The sequence below is a fragment of the Annulohypoxylon maeteangense genome (assembly GCF_022496945.1).
Source record: "Annulohypoxylon maeteangense strain CBS 123835 unplaced genomic scaffold GGS22scaffold_7, whole genome shotgun sequence".
Classification (NCBI taxonomy): domain Eukaryota; kingdom Fungi; phylum Ascomycota; class Sordariomycetes; order Xylariales; family Hypoxylaceae; genus Annulohypoxylon; species Annulohypoxylon maeteangense.
Genome location: NW_025953254.1, coordinates 1483308 through 1498022, shown reverse-complemented (window position 1 = coordinate 1498022; position 14715 = coordinate 1483308). Strand labels below are relative to the sequence as shown.

The 14715-nt window shown below is 45.4% G+C and overlaps 4 protein-coding genes across 4 annotated transcripts; 1 reads left to right on the top strand and 3 right to left on the bottom strand.

Annotated features, from left to right (window-relative positions):
• Window positions 1-685: 685 nt before the first annotated feature.
• GGS22DRAFT_188174 (ankyrin) lies at window positions 686-4934 on the bottom strand (the record flags this gene model as incomplete). The annotated part of the gene is made up of 2 exons (XM_047964695.1): window positions 686-3638; window positions 3709-4934. 2 exons carry the CDS (start codon window positions 4932-4934, stop codon window positions 686-688), a joined length of 4179 nt encoding a protein of 1392 aa, XP_047819721.1.
• A 670-nt stretch (window positions 4935-5604) lies between these two features.
• GGS22DRAFT_162216 (uncharacterized protein) lies at window positions 5605-7263 on the bottom strand. The gene is made up of 3 exons (XM_047961193.1): window positions 6438-7263; window positions 5927-6345; window positions 5605-5716 (listed from the first exon to the last, which is right to left on the bottom strand). Exons 1-2 carry the CDS (start codon window positions 7036-7038, stop codon window positions 5942-5944), a joined length of 1005 nt encoding a protein of 334 aa, XP_047819720.1. The 5' UTR covers window positions 7039-7263; the 3' UTR covers window positions 5605-5716; window positions 5927-5941.
• Window positions 7264-7952: 689 nt separating this feature from the next.
• Window positions 7953-10853, top strand: GGS22DRAFT_135519 (glutamine synthetase/guanido kinase). Its single transcript, XM_047958576.1, has 2 exons — window positions 7953-9183; window positions 9242-10853. Exons 1-2 carry the CDS (start codon window positions 8065-8067, stop codon window positions 10739-10741), a joined length of 2619 nt encoding a protein of 872 aa, XP_047819719.1. The 5' UTR covers window positions 7953-8064; the 3' UTR covers window positions 10742-10853.
• GGS22DRAFT_135516 (uncharacterized protein) lies at window positions 10854-12277 on the bottom strand. Its single transcript, XM_047958575.1, has one exon. It carries the CDS (start codon window positions 12187-12189, stop codon window positions 10966-10968), a length of 1224 nt encoding a protein of 407 aa, XP_047819718.1. The 5' UTR covers window positions 12190-12277; the 3' UTR covers window positions 10854-10965.
• Between the last annotated feature and the right edge of the window lie 2438 nt (window positions 12278-14715).

Below are 14715 nucleotides of genomic sequence, written 5' to 3'. Positions count from 1 at the left end.
GAACGTTTTCATAAGCACAGCCTTAATGCAATACAGCATTTGCGTTACAACGACCAAGCGGTAAAGCGTTTTAATGGCTGAGAAGAATTGAATTTACGACCGCTCGAGCGTCATAATGTAACCTCATTTTTAGTGAGTTATCTAAAAACAACGTCCGATTGAAAGTTCTCGATGCTTGCAATTAGATAATTGAAAGCCATGCTATAACATTTCATTTATATTTAAAAAGATCTCATTTCTAGAGCCTTTTCGCAACTGGATTGAGCGATGAGTTACATCTATGTAGATACCTTCTCCGCTCACCAAATAAGGAAATCGTATTATAATAAGGTTTTAACGATCCTAGCTGCCCAGGTGTAAGTTTCCCGTGTCGCAAGGAACTAAGGGAACAACTTGGACCTACCTGGACCGGTAGCCAAATACTGTGGGGTCAGCTTGGTACCTAATGTATTACAGAATAGGCACCGAGTTTATTTAAGCGTTCAGGTCATTAACTTGAAACCATCGTATATATCACCAACTATCCCTTCAACCTTCAAAATCCAAGTAATGGACCCCAAGAACGACCCATTCGTTAGATATCTTTTACCCTCACATGAAGAATTATTCGTATATATCTTCCAATAAAAGGCAAACAGGATCTGCAAATGAACAACACGCTTCCTCTAAACAGCTCTACCCAACCTTAAGAATCCAGAAGTTCGTACTGCGGCAACGACTCAGTGCTCGTAGCAGCACTAGCCGTCCAGTCTAAATCTAAATCATTCCTCAGGCACGTGGTATAGATATCAATCCTCATCCTACGGACCCAGTTCTCCCAGCCGGGGTATCTCGCATGCGGGAGAACCACGACCCGATCCCCGGGCATCAATCCTTTAATCCAAGTCCCGCGCTCGGCATCCGTCACCTCGGGATCGGCTAGGCTCCAGACCAGCTTATGCGTGTGCCAGGTGCGGTTCGCGCCGCGGTTGTGCGCGAGGTAGATCTCGTGGTTCGTTGTGCCTTGGTCCTGAGGCCCCGACAGCTCCTGCGCGAACACCGAGTTCTCTCGCCGATGCACGTCCGCTGTGAACCAGGTCCAGCTCTCGCCCCGCGCCGGGTTCGAGCAGTATCCTTGGTCGTGGCCTGTGATTTCGAATTCTACGCGTCGGACGGGCTTGGTGGATAGGCTGGTGATGGCTTGGCTAGTTAAGTACGGGATTACGGGGTCGCCCCATCGTCGGACTTCCCCGCCTTTATCGATACTGATTCGCGTGCTGCTTGATCGGATCCAGTACTCTGCTAAATCCAGGATAAACGAAGCTAAGTATGTTGATGTATGGGTTCGGTGGCATGATTTTGATAGGGGTGAGTTCTGCCGTCTCAGCTTCCTTCTCAGACATAATGCTGCTGTTATGATGTCTTCCTCTTGCTTTGGCCAGTATTCTACGCTAGCATTTGGATTAGGAGTGGTTGAAGATCTGCGAAGTATGCTATTTCCCCGTGGTTGTTGTTGCAGCCATGCGGTGTCATCTGCGCTTAAGTTGCCGGGCTCTGGCGATAAGTGGTAAGTGGCCATGATACCTACTATGTCCGAGAATCGTCTTTGGATCGCTACATGAAGTGGCGTAATACCCTTGTTGTCTTTGATATTAATATTGGCGCCAGCTTTCAAAAGCCTCGAACATATATCGGCTAAGTTATCGTCGGTCGCTAGGTGTAGCGCAGTCTGACCGCATTGATTCCGCGAATCGACTTGGATTCCATCCTGCTTCAGCAATGCGATCACGGCATCTAGATTGCCACTCTTTGCTGCATAATGAAGGGGCAGGTTTCCTTTAGAATCCGGAATGTTATAAAGCTGGAGGTTTGCGAATTTCTGTATCAAGAATTCCGTATTCTCGGGTTTATTCCCTCCAGCAGCGTAATGTAATACACCGTTCTCGCCGGGTCTATTCAGCAGGTCGGGGGTAAGGTTTTCTAATAATAGGTTGATCATCGTAGGACCACAGGTCCTTGCGGCAAGGTATAATCCGGAGAGTACTTGCGAGGGATAGAAGTCGACGAATTTATGCTGACCGTTTTTGGCCAATATTGTGTCGACAGCTTGAATATGGTTGCGGCGAATGGCTGCCTCGAATGGTGTATCGCCTTTTCTATCGCGCCTCTGCAATAGGCCGTTGGCGTATGAGCTGTCCAAGAGTGCATCGAGTATCCGTTGAGGGCCAGAGATCGCGGTCTTATCGGGGTTCTTGACGCTGAAAGAGGAGTCGCTAGCAGCTAAATGTAGCGCCGTCTTCCATTCAAAATTCCCGGTGAGAATGACTTTTTCTCTACGTCCTGGAGGCCATTGAGTCTTTTCGTAATGTCCCATAATACATTCAAAGACGCTGAAGTCAGTTGTATTAACAGCCTCCATAAGCGCGGTGCTCCAATACACGTCGTGCTGGATAAGCAGCTTGCTAATCGTGTCCTTTTCCATTATTGCATCTATTAATTCGGTCTTAGACCCCTTCGCAGCGTGGGCCCATCTTATGGCTTCTTCGAGAAGAGTCGTGGACCACTCATGTTCACAGTGCGCATATATATCGACGCCGTAGCCCAAGAGGACCTGGAGAGCACCTAGAGATCCATAACCAACTGCAAAAACTGCGGGCTGCCAACCTATAGGATGCTGTATCGCTTGGTTTGCATCTAATTTGATGCTTGGGCTGCTTAGGAGTGCTTCAATGGATTGAACAGAATCGTTGAGGCAAGCCCAGTGAAGCGAGTTTCCGAACCAGTTCTCATTAGGATCGCCTGCCTGTTCTGTGTTTTCTATCAACCACTCGAGGCTTACTGTAAAAGGACGGTCCGCGTCGCTCCTAATCAAGCCAAAGAACGCGGCAACATCCATTGCGACGGCTTTCGTAAAAAGAGCATTGCGAAGGTCAATTTCCTGCATAACTGACGAAACTCTTCCCCCAAGGTGTAGAAGAATAGTTATAGCGGCACGATTAACATGCTCTGGGCGCTTTAGGAATTCAAGTAACAGTTCCGTAGTCTCGCTTGAAACGTCAGACTCTCCCGAGCCTAGGACTTCGGCCTCCCGACCGCAGTGATATCCGAAATTTAGAGCCGCATACGCTAAAAATGGCGTCTCTTCTTGTGAGGGCCACATCTGGGCCACATATCCACCTTTCGACAGGGTAATGTCATTAAGCCCGAGGAAAGTTATGCAGGTCAACGCTATGTCCCCGTGACTGTGAGCGAACTCTTCGCTTTCTCTAACGGAATTGAAATATTCCTGCGTGGTATAGTGAACGAATCTAACAGTTTTGCTATCGCCTTCCACGACGACAAGACCAGCGCAATAGTTTGCAATATCGCTTTCGTCGCCGACAGCATCTTCATCTAACTCCTCGTCATCCGGACTAACGGCAAGCGCGCACAAGAGCTCGGCGAGTTTAAGCGGTCGCCTAGCGAAGCAGACCCAGCGAATGACCCGCAAGGCAAATTCCTCGATGTTGACACCCTGATCTCGGATACGCGACATGGCTTGGTCATACGTATCCTTCACCACGTTTTCGCCCTTGGGTATGCGGCTGAGCTCCCTTTTCAGATCCTTCAGTGTAATTGACCTACTCAAGGAGTCGAGATGCATCCTACAAAGAAGAAACCTGGGCGCAGAATAATATCAGTGTCTACCTTATTCAAGAAATAAGGGGCGTTAAGTGTGGGACAGCATACATTCCGTTAGCTCTGTCGATCACGATGCGTCGTATTTCCTTTGCTAATTCTGGTTTTCGTTCGACGTAACTAGATATCTTCTTTGATTCTCGTATTCGCGCATCGATGTAAATGCCCATGTCTTCATTGGTTGGTGTAAACCAAATGGACCTCACGTCGTTGAATCCCCCGTTGTCAGAATGAAGGGTCCGAGATGTGACCAACACATTCACTAAAGGCTGCAAACTATGGAGACCGTCTATGAACCCGTTACGTTCATTTTCGTCGCTACATTCGTCAAGGGCGTCGACAACGATATAGACTCGCTTCCAATCCCCATTAGTCAGCTCTTCTCTTATCAAATTGATCATATGTGTTCTATTCGGCGTGAAGTCAAAGCGCGCGAAAATCTCTCCGAACATTTGCTCAACCTCAGTCGCAGAGGGTCCCCGTCGAAGAAAAAGTTGAGCCCATATATTACCGAGCAGTATCGATGCTTTCTGGTCTTGCCGCTGACGATAGTCGCAGTAGACATATGCCAAGCTGCTAGTATCACTTCCTTTGACCTTCTCATAAAGATACTCGATGGCTGTTGAAGCCATGACTGTCTTGCCGGCACCGGGTGCTCCTGAACACCATAGGGTCGACCCACTAGACTGCATCCAGTCTTGGAACTCAGGGGACTGAAGGAACCACTGGTTGGTTTCATCTTGTCTCTGTTGGAGAACGTTGCTGTGTTTCTCTGAAAAGCTAACCGGAGCGAAGTGGTGCACAATCCGGTCCATTTTACCCCGGATATTCTCTTCCTCCACGCTGCTGTTGAGTGCTTTGACACCCTCATCAATCGTCTTGGTCTTCTGATTGGTGTCGAGTGAGAGCCATGAACCAATCAATCCATTCATGCGTGCCGCCTTGTTGATGGTCTTCTCTATGTCCTTGTCCATATGGACGAAACGTACTCTTTGCAAGAGGCCCTTAGGGCTCAACTTTTCAAATTGCCGAGCCAGATTGATCATGCATGTTTCTAGGTCTTTGATGAGCTCCTCCAGCCCTAAGGGGCTACGAGTTGTAGAGTCGGTAATGACCTGTCGCTTGACTTCATATAGAAATTGAAGCATCGTACTGGCTGTATGACCAAGATCATCGATCATCTTGGATGCGCCAATTACAGCAGCGCAATAGTTGATGACTTTGCCGGTAACCTCTATTAGCTGTATAATAGAGGCGACAGAGCCTACAACATCCATCGCGGGCGTACTTTAGCCCGCAACTGCATACGCAGTCACAGAGCTTCCAACTTAGTAATAATATCGATATAATAGAAATGGCGCCGTAGATTAAATAGAATACTCTTAAAATTTCGTATAAACGAGAGTCTGAAAATGGCGAAATAAACGAACTAAGATTGGACGAACGAGCCATGCTACCGTGGTGATATCGTGGGGATTAAGTAAACATAAAGAGGAGCAAAACGTGTTTCATGAGCTTCAGCCCGAATGGTATGGTATCTATGAATAGGATCTATCAGGTGACGCCTTACCCCGGACTTCGTCAGTCGAATTTGGTGATTACCTACCCCTATTGCCCTTAGGGGCTACGTTAATAATCATCCTAGCTAGGTGTCAGCAGAATGTACCTAGTATCTAACCAGACTTGATACATATATGTAAGCGACGCTGAGCTCGTGTCACCACATGTTACACGTAACAAGTATTTAGGGGGTGTGAAATCTGCAGGTTCCTGGTCGATGGGATGGATCGGGTTTCGACGCCAAGGCCTGCAGCCATCGGGAAAATCAGTCTTGGAGCTTACCAGGGATCGGCGATGATACCCTCATTCGGCCGAGACGATCCTACACAGATCATATATACAGCCAGCCTTACGAACTGTTGGAATATGAAAATTTCAAGTATGGTTCTAATATCATAGGTATTGTTTTAGTTACCTATTTTCATGTCAACTAGGTACCAAGTAGGCTGATATAATAATAAAAGCTTCATGTACCTACCCAAATGATTCCGATTCAAAAGTAATACAATGTCTCACTTGTGCTTTTTTGGCCCCCACAACCCCCACTCTGCGGTATTATCCACTTTCGTCCTTACATCCGTCATCGTGGACTTCTAACGCAAGGGTTTTTCATAGGTACCTACCTATTGACTTGTGTATATTTCTATTATTAATCACACGCTACCTATTCTGCTATCTTTCTATTTGCGAAGTTCCTAATCCTCTATAGGTATAAAATCCAACGCTACGATTCCGATAGCAGTTCCTTGAAAAGTGGTATCTCCTCTAGAAGTGAGGGGATATCGTTCCAATTCACCAACCCAACCTCAAGCCATTTAAGACGCCACATCTCTAGTGTCCATTCACGGCGTTCTTCAGCCAGTTTCTTGGCTTCAGATGTGGAATATTCGCCGATATCGAAGTCACAACGGATAAAGGGGAAATTCTTATTCGCAATGGCTTCTTCGAGGGCTTGTGGGAAACCCGTGAATGTATCGAATGGGAAAGTACTGCATGGCCTATGGAAGAAATCCAGTGGCTCTAGAAGACCAAGCTTTACGTTTTCTTCTATGGCGGCCTGCCAGGTAGCATCTCGTTTTATGACGTTCTGGAAGACTTCCGAACATTTTTCTGGCGCTCTGTCGGCATCTTAGAGATATCGGGTTAGCCCTCATCGACTTCGTCTTCCAAGTAGCCTGTTTTGGGATTAAGTCCGTAGCAAATAAGATTGGTGTACTCACGAAAGACTAGAGAAAATGAATCGATAGGCATTTGAGCACTAACAAGTGACATGGCCTCCATGGTCCACAGCGCAACCGACCGTGTCATCGATTCCGATAAATGGGCGTCTAATGTCTCTAGGCCTCGTATGGAAGGATATACGGGAATATATTTGCAGACCCTCGGAAGAGCGCCCTGTAGGAAGATATTCCTCCATAAGTGAACACGGCGCTCGATTCGGAGAAGGGGGTTGTGCTGGCAGAATGGGATGAGGCCCATTCCATGAGACGCAGACATGGATACGGCTGGATGATCCTCCTCTAAGACGATATTTCTGATGTAGGCGCGGGTTTCCTCTTTAATACTTGTTAAGAATTTGATAGCTAAAGCGGCGGCTGAAAAGCCGAACTTGGTAACATCCGTAGACGGAGGAAAAGTATCTAACATCTGATATATATCAGAGTCTGTTTCTTTGGGTGTCCTAACAATCCAAGGATCTTGGAAATATGTTGTGGTTGTAAGGTAATCCGCTATGGGAATGGTGCGCCATTCATCTTTGAGGTGACCAGTATCTCTCTTGAAATTGGGGTGGGTATGCGCAAGGAACAGAGCACAGTCCATTGCCTCCTAGGCCTCGTAGGGCGCATGACCTATGTTGTCAAGTCTGATTTTTGTCCTGAAGTTGTCGAAGAAATGTCTAAATTCTGGGTAGTAAGCCATGCCAAATCGAGCCTCCTTATCCTTATTATAGCATCTCTTTGTGTACTGGAAGATTTCGCATTTCACATTATGGTTCTTTAGGAGCGCTATTCCTACGTACTGTGCGAGAGGAAGCGCCTCTTCCGAGTGGTAGGGATAGAAGGTGATTGTATTGATACTGAGGGGGGAACCCTGCATCTCGCGATATATTGACCAACATGTAAACATGAGGGATAGTTCAATGAGGCCACCATCGGCTTTTCTTAACTTGTTTGTCTCGGGATTATAGACATAACCGCCATCGACGAGGAGATAATGGTCCTAGATTATCTTTCGTACGCTGTCGGGTAACGGATAGAAGACCGAGCGTCTATACATGGTTCTGATGGAATATAGTAACGAATGAAACGAGGTAAAATATCCTGGATTTAATGGCGGGATTGTTGTAGTTGAAAAGAGAACTTTGGAAGTTAGGTACCTATCTACTTAGGTAGAGATACTAAACGAAAGACTTCGGTATGTCATGGGTATCTCATAGGTACTAGGCACTTACTCGTACCTGACGTGTTTTATGTTGGGGAAATAGCGACTATAATAATGCAGTAGCGATGGCAGATGGCAGATTAGGTACCTACGGATGTAGGGCTGATAGGGTAGAAATCAGTGACCCTCCGGTCCTCGTAGCACCAATAGATCTGTCCTGCCGTCGTGGGTCGTGTCTCACTAACTAATGCAGGTTATATAAGCACACATGCGTATACGTCGTACCTACCAGATGAATAGGTACCTAATATGATGTCGGTCCGCTTATTTAGATCTCTTGTCCTCCCCAAACTCAATTTTTTAATTTTAACATTCTACTCTCATTCTCCCCTTTCTTTCGTATTAGAAACTGTTCTGGGAAGGGCAGAGTTTAAAAGAAAAACTACTAGAATTATTAAATAGACGATGGCGTCAGATCTCAGACTACTCAATGCGGCTATCGATAACACGCCCCTCATCGACAACCATGCCCATCCGTTGTTGAAGTACGGAGCCGTAACTAATCACCCGCTGCTTTCTATTGCCAGTGACGCTCACGGCGCTGCTCTCGAAGATTCAAAGTTCAGTCTTCCTCACGTTCGGGCTGTAAAGCAACTAGCTAGAGCTCTCAACTGCAAGGAAACTTGGGAAGCTGTCGAGGCGGCCATCGAGCGGAAACGGAATGAGTCACCCGATGCATGGGTCAAATTCTGTCTAGAGGACATTGAAACTATACTCATTGACGATGGACTCGATAGACCTAATCTATCCGAGTCGTATTCGTGGCATGACAAGTTCACCAAGAGCAGATGCAAGCGGATTGTCAGAATCGAAACCGTGATGGCAGATGTCATTGCTCATTTCCTGCAACTTGGGAGTGACATCATTTTCAAAGATTCATTTATGGGTCATGTCCTAGATAAGTATACGCTCGAGATACAGAAAGCTCTCGATGATCCTGATGTTGTCGGTTTCAAGTCTATCATATGTTATCGGCGTGGACTAGATATCCCGCCAGAGATCCAAATTAAGACCGAGGATGCAAAGATAGCCCTTCGGGGAATCATTAGTGGCGGTTTAAGGGACGCCTATGGCGATGGCTTTTCTCTAGTGAAGAGGCTAGAACACTCGCCTCTTAACGACTTAGTCGTTCATACAGCTGCGAAGCTAATTCGCGACGCTTCCGGCCATAAGAAACCGCTCCAATTTCATACCGGGCTTGGTGACAATGATATCACGCTAACTAAATCATCTCCGTCTCACCTGCAGAACTTCATTCGAGAATATCCTACCGTCCCGATCGTACTGCTTCATGCTGGTTATCCCTGGACTAAGGAGACGGCATATCTAGCAACAATGTACCCTAACGTCTACGCTGATATCGGAGAGGTATTCCCTTGCGTCAGTCGTCAGGGGCAAGAAGCTGTTGTGAAAGAGATGCTGGAAGTTTGCCCCTGGACTAAGATTCTCTGTAGCACGGACGGTCATGGTTTCCCAGAGATGTACATGATAGCTGTAAATCAAATCCGTTCTGTCCTTGAGTCAGTAAGTATTTGCTCTCTATTTAGAATCGTACTTGTTATATCTAACTGGGTGTTTCTAGATATTAGGAGCGCTCGTACGTAATGACCAGATTGACGAGAAACAGGCGGTACAGATTGTCCAAGCCGTCTTATTTTCCAACTCAAAGAAGCTTTACAATCTCCAGACTGTCTCCATTCTACCAAATCTTGCACAGTTGGAAACGGTCTCGCGCACTAAACAAACGAGCAACCAGTCTATCGTGCAAAGACTGCAGAGCCTAAAAGCCAAATATCTACGTATTTACTGGCACGACTATACATCTACTTCCAAGTGTCGGACCCTGCCAATCAGACAAGTGTACAAAACACTATCTAGCGGCAAACCTGTAACCCTATCTATTACCAAAGCCGGCCTCGGGTTACTGCAAACAGACGCCATGATTCCGCAGGTAAATGCCTCCGGTGCATTCACGGTGCAAGTGGACTGGTCTAGCCTAAAACCCGGTCCAGCCGCCGGCCACGTCAGCGTCTATGGGGATTTCACAGAGCAAGACGGCACCCCAGCATCTGTATGTCCACGCACGACCTTACGCACGACCCTCTCGAAAGCTGGTGAGCTGGGCTTGACATTCCTGCTCGGCTTCGAGGTGGAGTTCGTCGTTCTAGACCGTGTCCAACCTGCCGATTTTAACGGCATGGATAAGTACGACACGCGGCGCAGCAACGGACATTCGTGGTCGACCGCCCGCGTTCTGTCGGACTGGGGCCGCGAAGGTAGTTTTAACACCGCGTCAGAGGAAATGATGGACGCTCTCGACGCCGCAGGGATTTCATTCGAGCAGTTCCACCCCGAGAGCGCGCCGGGTCAATATGAACTCGTGCTCGCACCGCTCCCGCCCCTCGAGGCCTGCGACAGCCTCCTACACGCGCGACAGATCCTTGAGTCGGTAGCCGCGCGCCACGATTTCCGCATAACTCTACACCCTAAGCCATTTTCTACGGCCTGCGGCTCGGGCTCGCATGTGCATATGTCCATTTCATCTCCTGGAGGCGATAGGCCTGCGGTCTACGAGCCATTCTACGCGGGTATCCTCGGACATTTCCGGGCTATAACGGCGTTTGTGAACCCGAGCCCGGCTAGCTATGAACGCATGATTGACAGCTACTGGGCCGGGGGGCGATGGATCACGTGGGGCACGCAGAATAAGGAAGCACCGCTGCGCAAGGTCGAGGGTAGTCACTGGGAGCTCAAGGTCATGGACGGCATGGCGAACCCGTACCTCGCAATAGCAGCGCTTCTTAGCGCCGGCACCCACGGCTTTCGCAGGAAGAGCCCCCTCACCTGGGGTGATTGCCTCGGGGACCCAGCTAAGATGGACGAGAGGGAGAAGCGGAAGTTAGGGATTACTACGCTGTTCCCCGGAAACTTGAGGGAAGCGCTAGACGCGCTGAAGCAAGACGGCTTGGGGTTGAATCCCGACGTTGTGACGAGGTATATCAATATTAAGCATGCAGAGCTGGAGATGCTGGAGAAGATGAAGCCGGATCGGAGACGGATGTGGTTGATGGAGAGGTATTAGATGGGGTTGAGAACGAAAAGCATATCGGTAGATGCATGAAGATGGTCGGTTGGATTTTAGAGCACTTAGACATGAGACATGAATTCATCAGATCTTGGTTTAGCTCTCGTAAGTGGTATGTGCAACGTGACCAAGAACCATTGTCACTCATCTAGATTATCTCAGTTTGGGTATCACAGAAGTCTGAATACCTCTGTACAAGACCTAGGAGCCACCTCATCCCCTTAATCAAACGTCGTCTTCTTGCCCTGGGATCTAACAACCGCGCCTGTGAGATACGACGCCGTGGCCGAGTCTCCGTATGCCGCCTTCGACACCCCCTCGGTCTTCTCCCCAAACGCCGGTTTGTTCTCGCCCTCCGACCTATGAGTTCGCGGATCCCGCCTAAATTCCCTCTTCCCCTGCGTCTTCCCTGCGGGCGCATCCTTGCCGAATCTCTTCTTATACCGGACCTGATCATCCTCCGCTGATTCAATCTTCAACTCACGGCCTTTAAGCCTGTTAACCCACCACTTCCGCATCTTAAACTTCTTCTCCTTCTCTCCCTCCGCATTGCCTTCGTCGTCGCGGAAGTCGTCTTCAGTCTCGATTTCTTCCTTGATCTTTACAAACCCTTTGACAGCCGATGATGCGGCCTCAGCCTCCTTGAACTTAACCCAGCCGAACCCCTTGCACTTCCCGCTATCCTCGAATGTAGCGACTTTGATCCACTCGATCTCGCCACACTTGTCAAAATGTGCGCGCAGATCGTCTTCGGTTGTTTGGAAGGAGAGATTCCCGACATATATCTTCCTACTCGTCGGGACTACCTTCTCCGCACCATTACTCGCAGCCCCTCCATTCTCCCCCGCAGCCTCCCTCTTCGGCCGTCCCTCATACGACTTCGAGTCCTTGATCAGCACCTTCCGTCCACCAATCTCCGTCTCGGTAAGCGCCAGCGCCGCGACCGCCGCAACCTCCGCGTCGAAGTCCACGTACGCGAACCCCTTGTTCTGCCGCGTCGCCGGGTCCTCCGGGTTGCCGTATCTCCTATCCTTGCTCGTCGGCAGGTTCACCCGCGTGATGTTCGCCTCCGTGATCGCGCCCCCGGAATTCTCTACTAGCCATTTAAACAGCTCGACCCGCGTCACTGTGAACGGCAGGTTGCCGATCCAGACGCCGTGCTGGGCGCGCTTCTTGTCCCCGCCCTTGGCGCTCTTGACTTGGTCTTTGGTCTTGGGGATCTGTAGCTCGTCTTCGGATTCGGCGTCGTCGTCGCTGTTGGGTTTCACAGGGAGGGGTTTTCCTTTTTTGAGTAGACGCTTTGCTTTTTTGGAGGGCGGTTCCGGGAGCGTGAGGTCGACTTCGATTTCATCGATTTGAGACTTGCGCTTTTTGGATTGGTCGGTGGGTTCGTCGGCCTTCGAGGGGCTTTGTAGCGAGGTTTCTGTCGCGGTGGCCGTGGCCATTGTGGATTGGTGGTTTGAGAGTGGGTTTGTGCTTTTCTGGGTGCTTTACGCAGGATTGACGGGTGTTCTTGTTTGAGATTGTGTGGACTTGAAAAGTTGTAGGATGAAGCTTTCACGAAAATTTTATGGGGCGTGGTACTGATAAGATAAAAACTGGTGAGACTGTTAAGTGCATATCACGCTCAAGTGAATAGGGGTATGCAACTGTGATGATATTCATTTTAGCGGTGAGTCGCTTAGAAAAGGGGTAATGATGCTCTTTTTTGCCCCGAGCAACCTTTCCTATATTCCTGAATCCTATTTCATATATCTATTAGGGCTATTTACTAAGTATTGAGTACCTATGAAAATACTGCAAACAGATAGCGAAATAAGATATACCGCCGAAAGCAAGGCTGAGTATGAGAAGTGAGGCAGACCCAGGTGAGTGTCCTGGAAGTTTCCTAATTTACTTACCTTCCTATCTGTATCTCATCGTGATATAGCTGTAAATGACGTCTTCATGCTTTGTGGCGCAAAAGTCGTATGTCGGACGTCCGTACCGACCCAGTTTCCAACGAGGTAACCAAGACGTCAGGCACAATACCCGCGATACGATGTGGCGCGAAATTTTGGTAAAGATTATATTAATTTCGTACCAAGCCACTTACACTTCCGGAAAGTTGACCGAGCTATTCAATCAATATTCGGCCAAAGAAGAAGCAAGAATCTTCAGCTTTAGGCAAGCCAACAATCTACCGCAATAAGATTGGTTGGAGTGTAAGACAACCTGTTGATCCCGGTTCTTTGCTTCGTCTGCAGAAAACATGTGGCTTGAGTCTCTACTAATCCCTTATGCGTTCACTCACACCTTTTCTGCGGCTGTAAGGACGCCTTACGATAATTGTTACCTAGTTTCCGATCTTGTAATACCTTCAAAAATCTGGAAGATCTTGAAAATGATTGGCGCATTTCCATACAGTGGCTGCGAGTTCCTGGCGCCAAATCTGATTTATGGTCCAACTAGCTACCTTTAATAATGGGGGGCTACATCTATATGCGGGTATGCGTACCTTCAACAACGGAGTACTGTCCTACCCAGCTACCTGGAAACTTATAAGGGGGTAAAGGGCTAACAGCATGTATTGGATCAACTCGCTCATCGCGTTAGGCTGCCTGTGTAAGTTATCGAATAATCTGTAAGTTAAATACCTCCTTTACGTTCCACCCTAGTAGGGGCCATCTTTATAATGCGATAAAATTATAATAATATTCGAAATTTTTTCTATATATAAATTAATTAAATTTTACTTAATCTTAAAATTAAATATATTATTTTATTTTTTAGTTTTTTAATTTTTTAAAATGTTTAATTTCGAAATTTAATTACGTATAATGTAAGTATTAAAAACTATTTTAAATAAATAATTATTACGTAATGTATCGAAATAATATTATATTATTAAACATTACTTATTTTTACGAATAATAAGTATATTAATAAAAAAAAAATATTTAAAAATTTTTTAAAAATTATTTATTGTTTAAGAATAAAATTTAACGAATTAAGTTATTACGTTAAGTTATTTTAGTTATGTATTTTTTTTAGTTTATTTTAGAGATATAGTTTTAAAATTAATTTCTTACGATAAAATTAACGTTACGTTAGGAAAGAATTAATATATTCGTTTTTTAACACGTCATTTTAAATTTAAGTTTACTAGAATTTATTTAATTAATTATAAACGAATTAATAGTATTATACTTAAAAATATTAATTTTTTTTTCGATAAGTTTAATTTATTATAATTAGTAAACATTTTAGTCGAATATTCGTATAACGTTAATAAAATAAGATTAATAAAAAACGTTAATAATAACGGCGTTATAATTAATAATGTTTATTAACAATTTCTATTAATTAAAAATAATAATAATTACACTTAAACGTTAATAATTAAATATATTAATGGTAACTTTTAAGCCTTAAACTTATTTATTATTTTCGCTAATAAATATATTTAATAATAATAATTTCTTAATAAAAAAAAAACTAATTTTAAAAATTAATTTTTTATAACGTTACTTAATAATTAAATTAATAATAATATTACACTATTATAACTTAATAAAATCTTTATACCTTTAATTAAACTTAAAAATTTTAACTAATAACGACTTTTTATTCTCGATAATTATAATAACCATATTATTATTAAATTCATATAAACTTATTAAAATAATAAAATCTAATTAATCTTTTTCTTATTATATACATCTTATATATTATAACCTTTAAATTTTAATATTTTCTTTACATTTAAATAAATTTATCGTTAAAAGCTTTTCTTAACGTACCTTATTTTTTTTAATAATTATCTTAATAAAAAGGAATTTCTCCTAGCTTATTAAATAGTAAAAAAAAATCATTTAAAACTATATAATTTTAAAGCCGAATAAATAGCCGCCGGGATTTTTCCCCGGGACTAGAAAAAGCTATTAAACTCTCGATAAATGTTTCGAGCGGCCCAAAAATCTACCCCGAAG

Coding starts and splice junctions, on each gene's coding strand:
- GGS22DRAFT_162216 (XM_047961193.1), bottom strand. CDS start 7,038: ATGGACTGTGCTCTGTTCCTTGCGCATACCCACCCCAATTTCAAGAGA. Junction 6,346..6,437: donor TTCATTTTCTCTAGTCTTTC/GTGAGTACACCA, acceptor GATATCTCTAAG/ATGCCGACAGAGCGCCAGAA.
- GGS22DRAFT_135516 (XM_047958575.1), bottom strand. CDS start 12,189: ATGGCCACGGCCACCGCGACAGAAACCTCGCTACAAAGCCCCTCGAAG.
- GGS22DRAFT_135519 (XM_047958576.1), top strand. CDS start 8,065: ATGGCGTCAGATCTCAGACTACTCAATGCGGCTATCGATAACACGCCC. Junction 9,184..9,241: donor TCCGTTCTGTCCTTGAGTCA/GTAAGTATTTGC, acceptor GGGTGTTTCTAG/ATATTAGGAGCGCTCGTACG.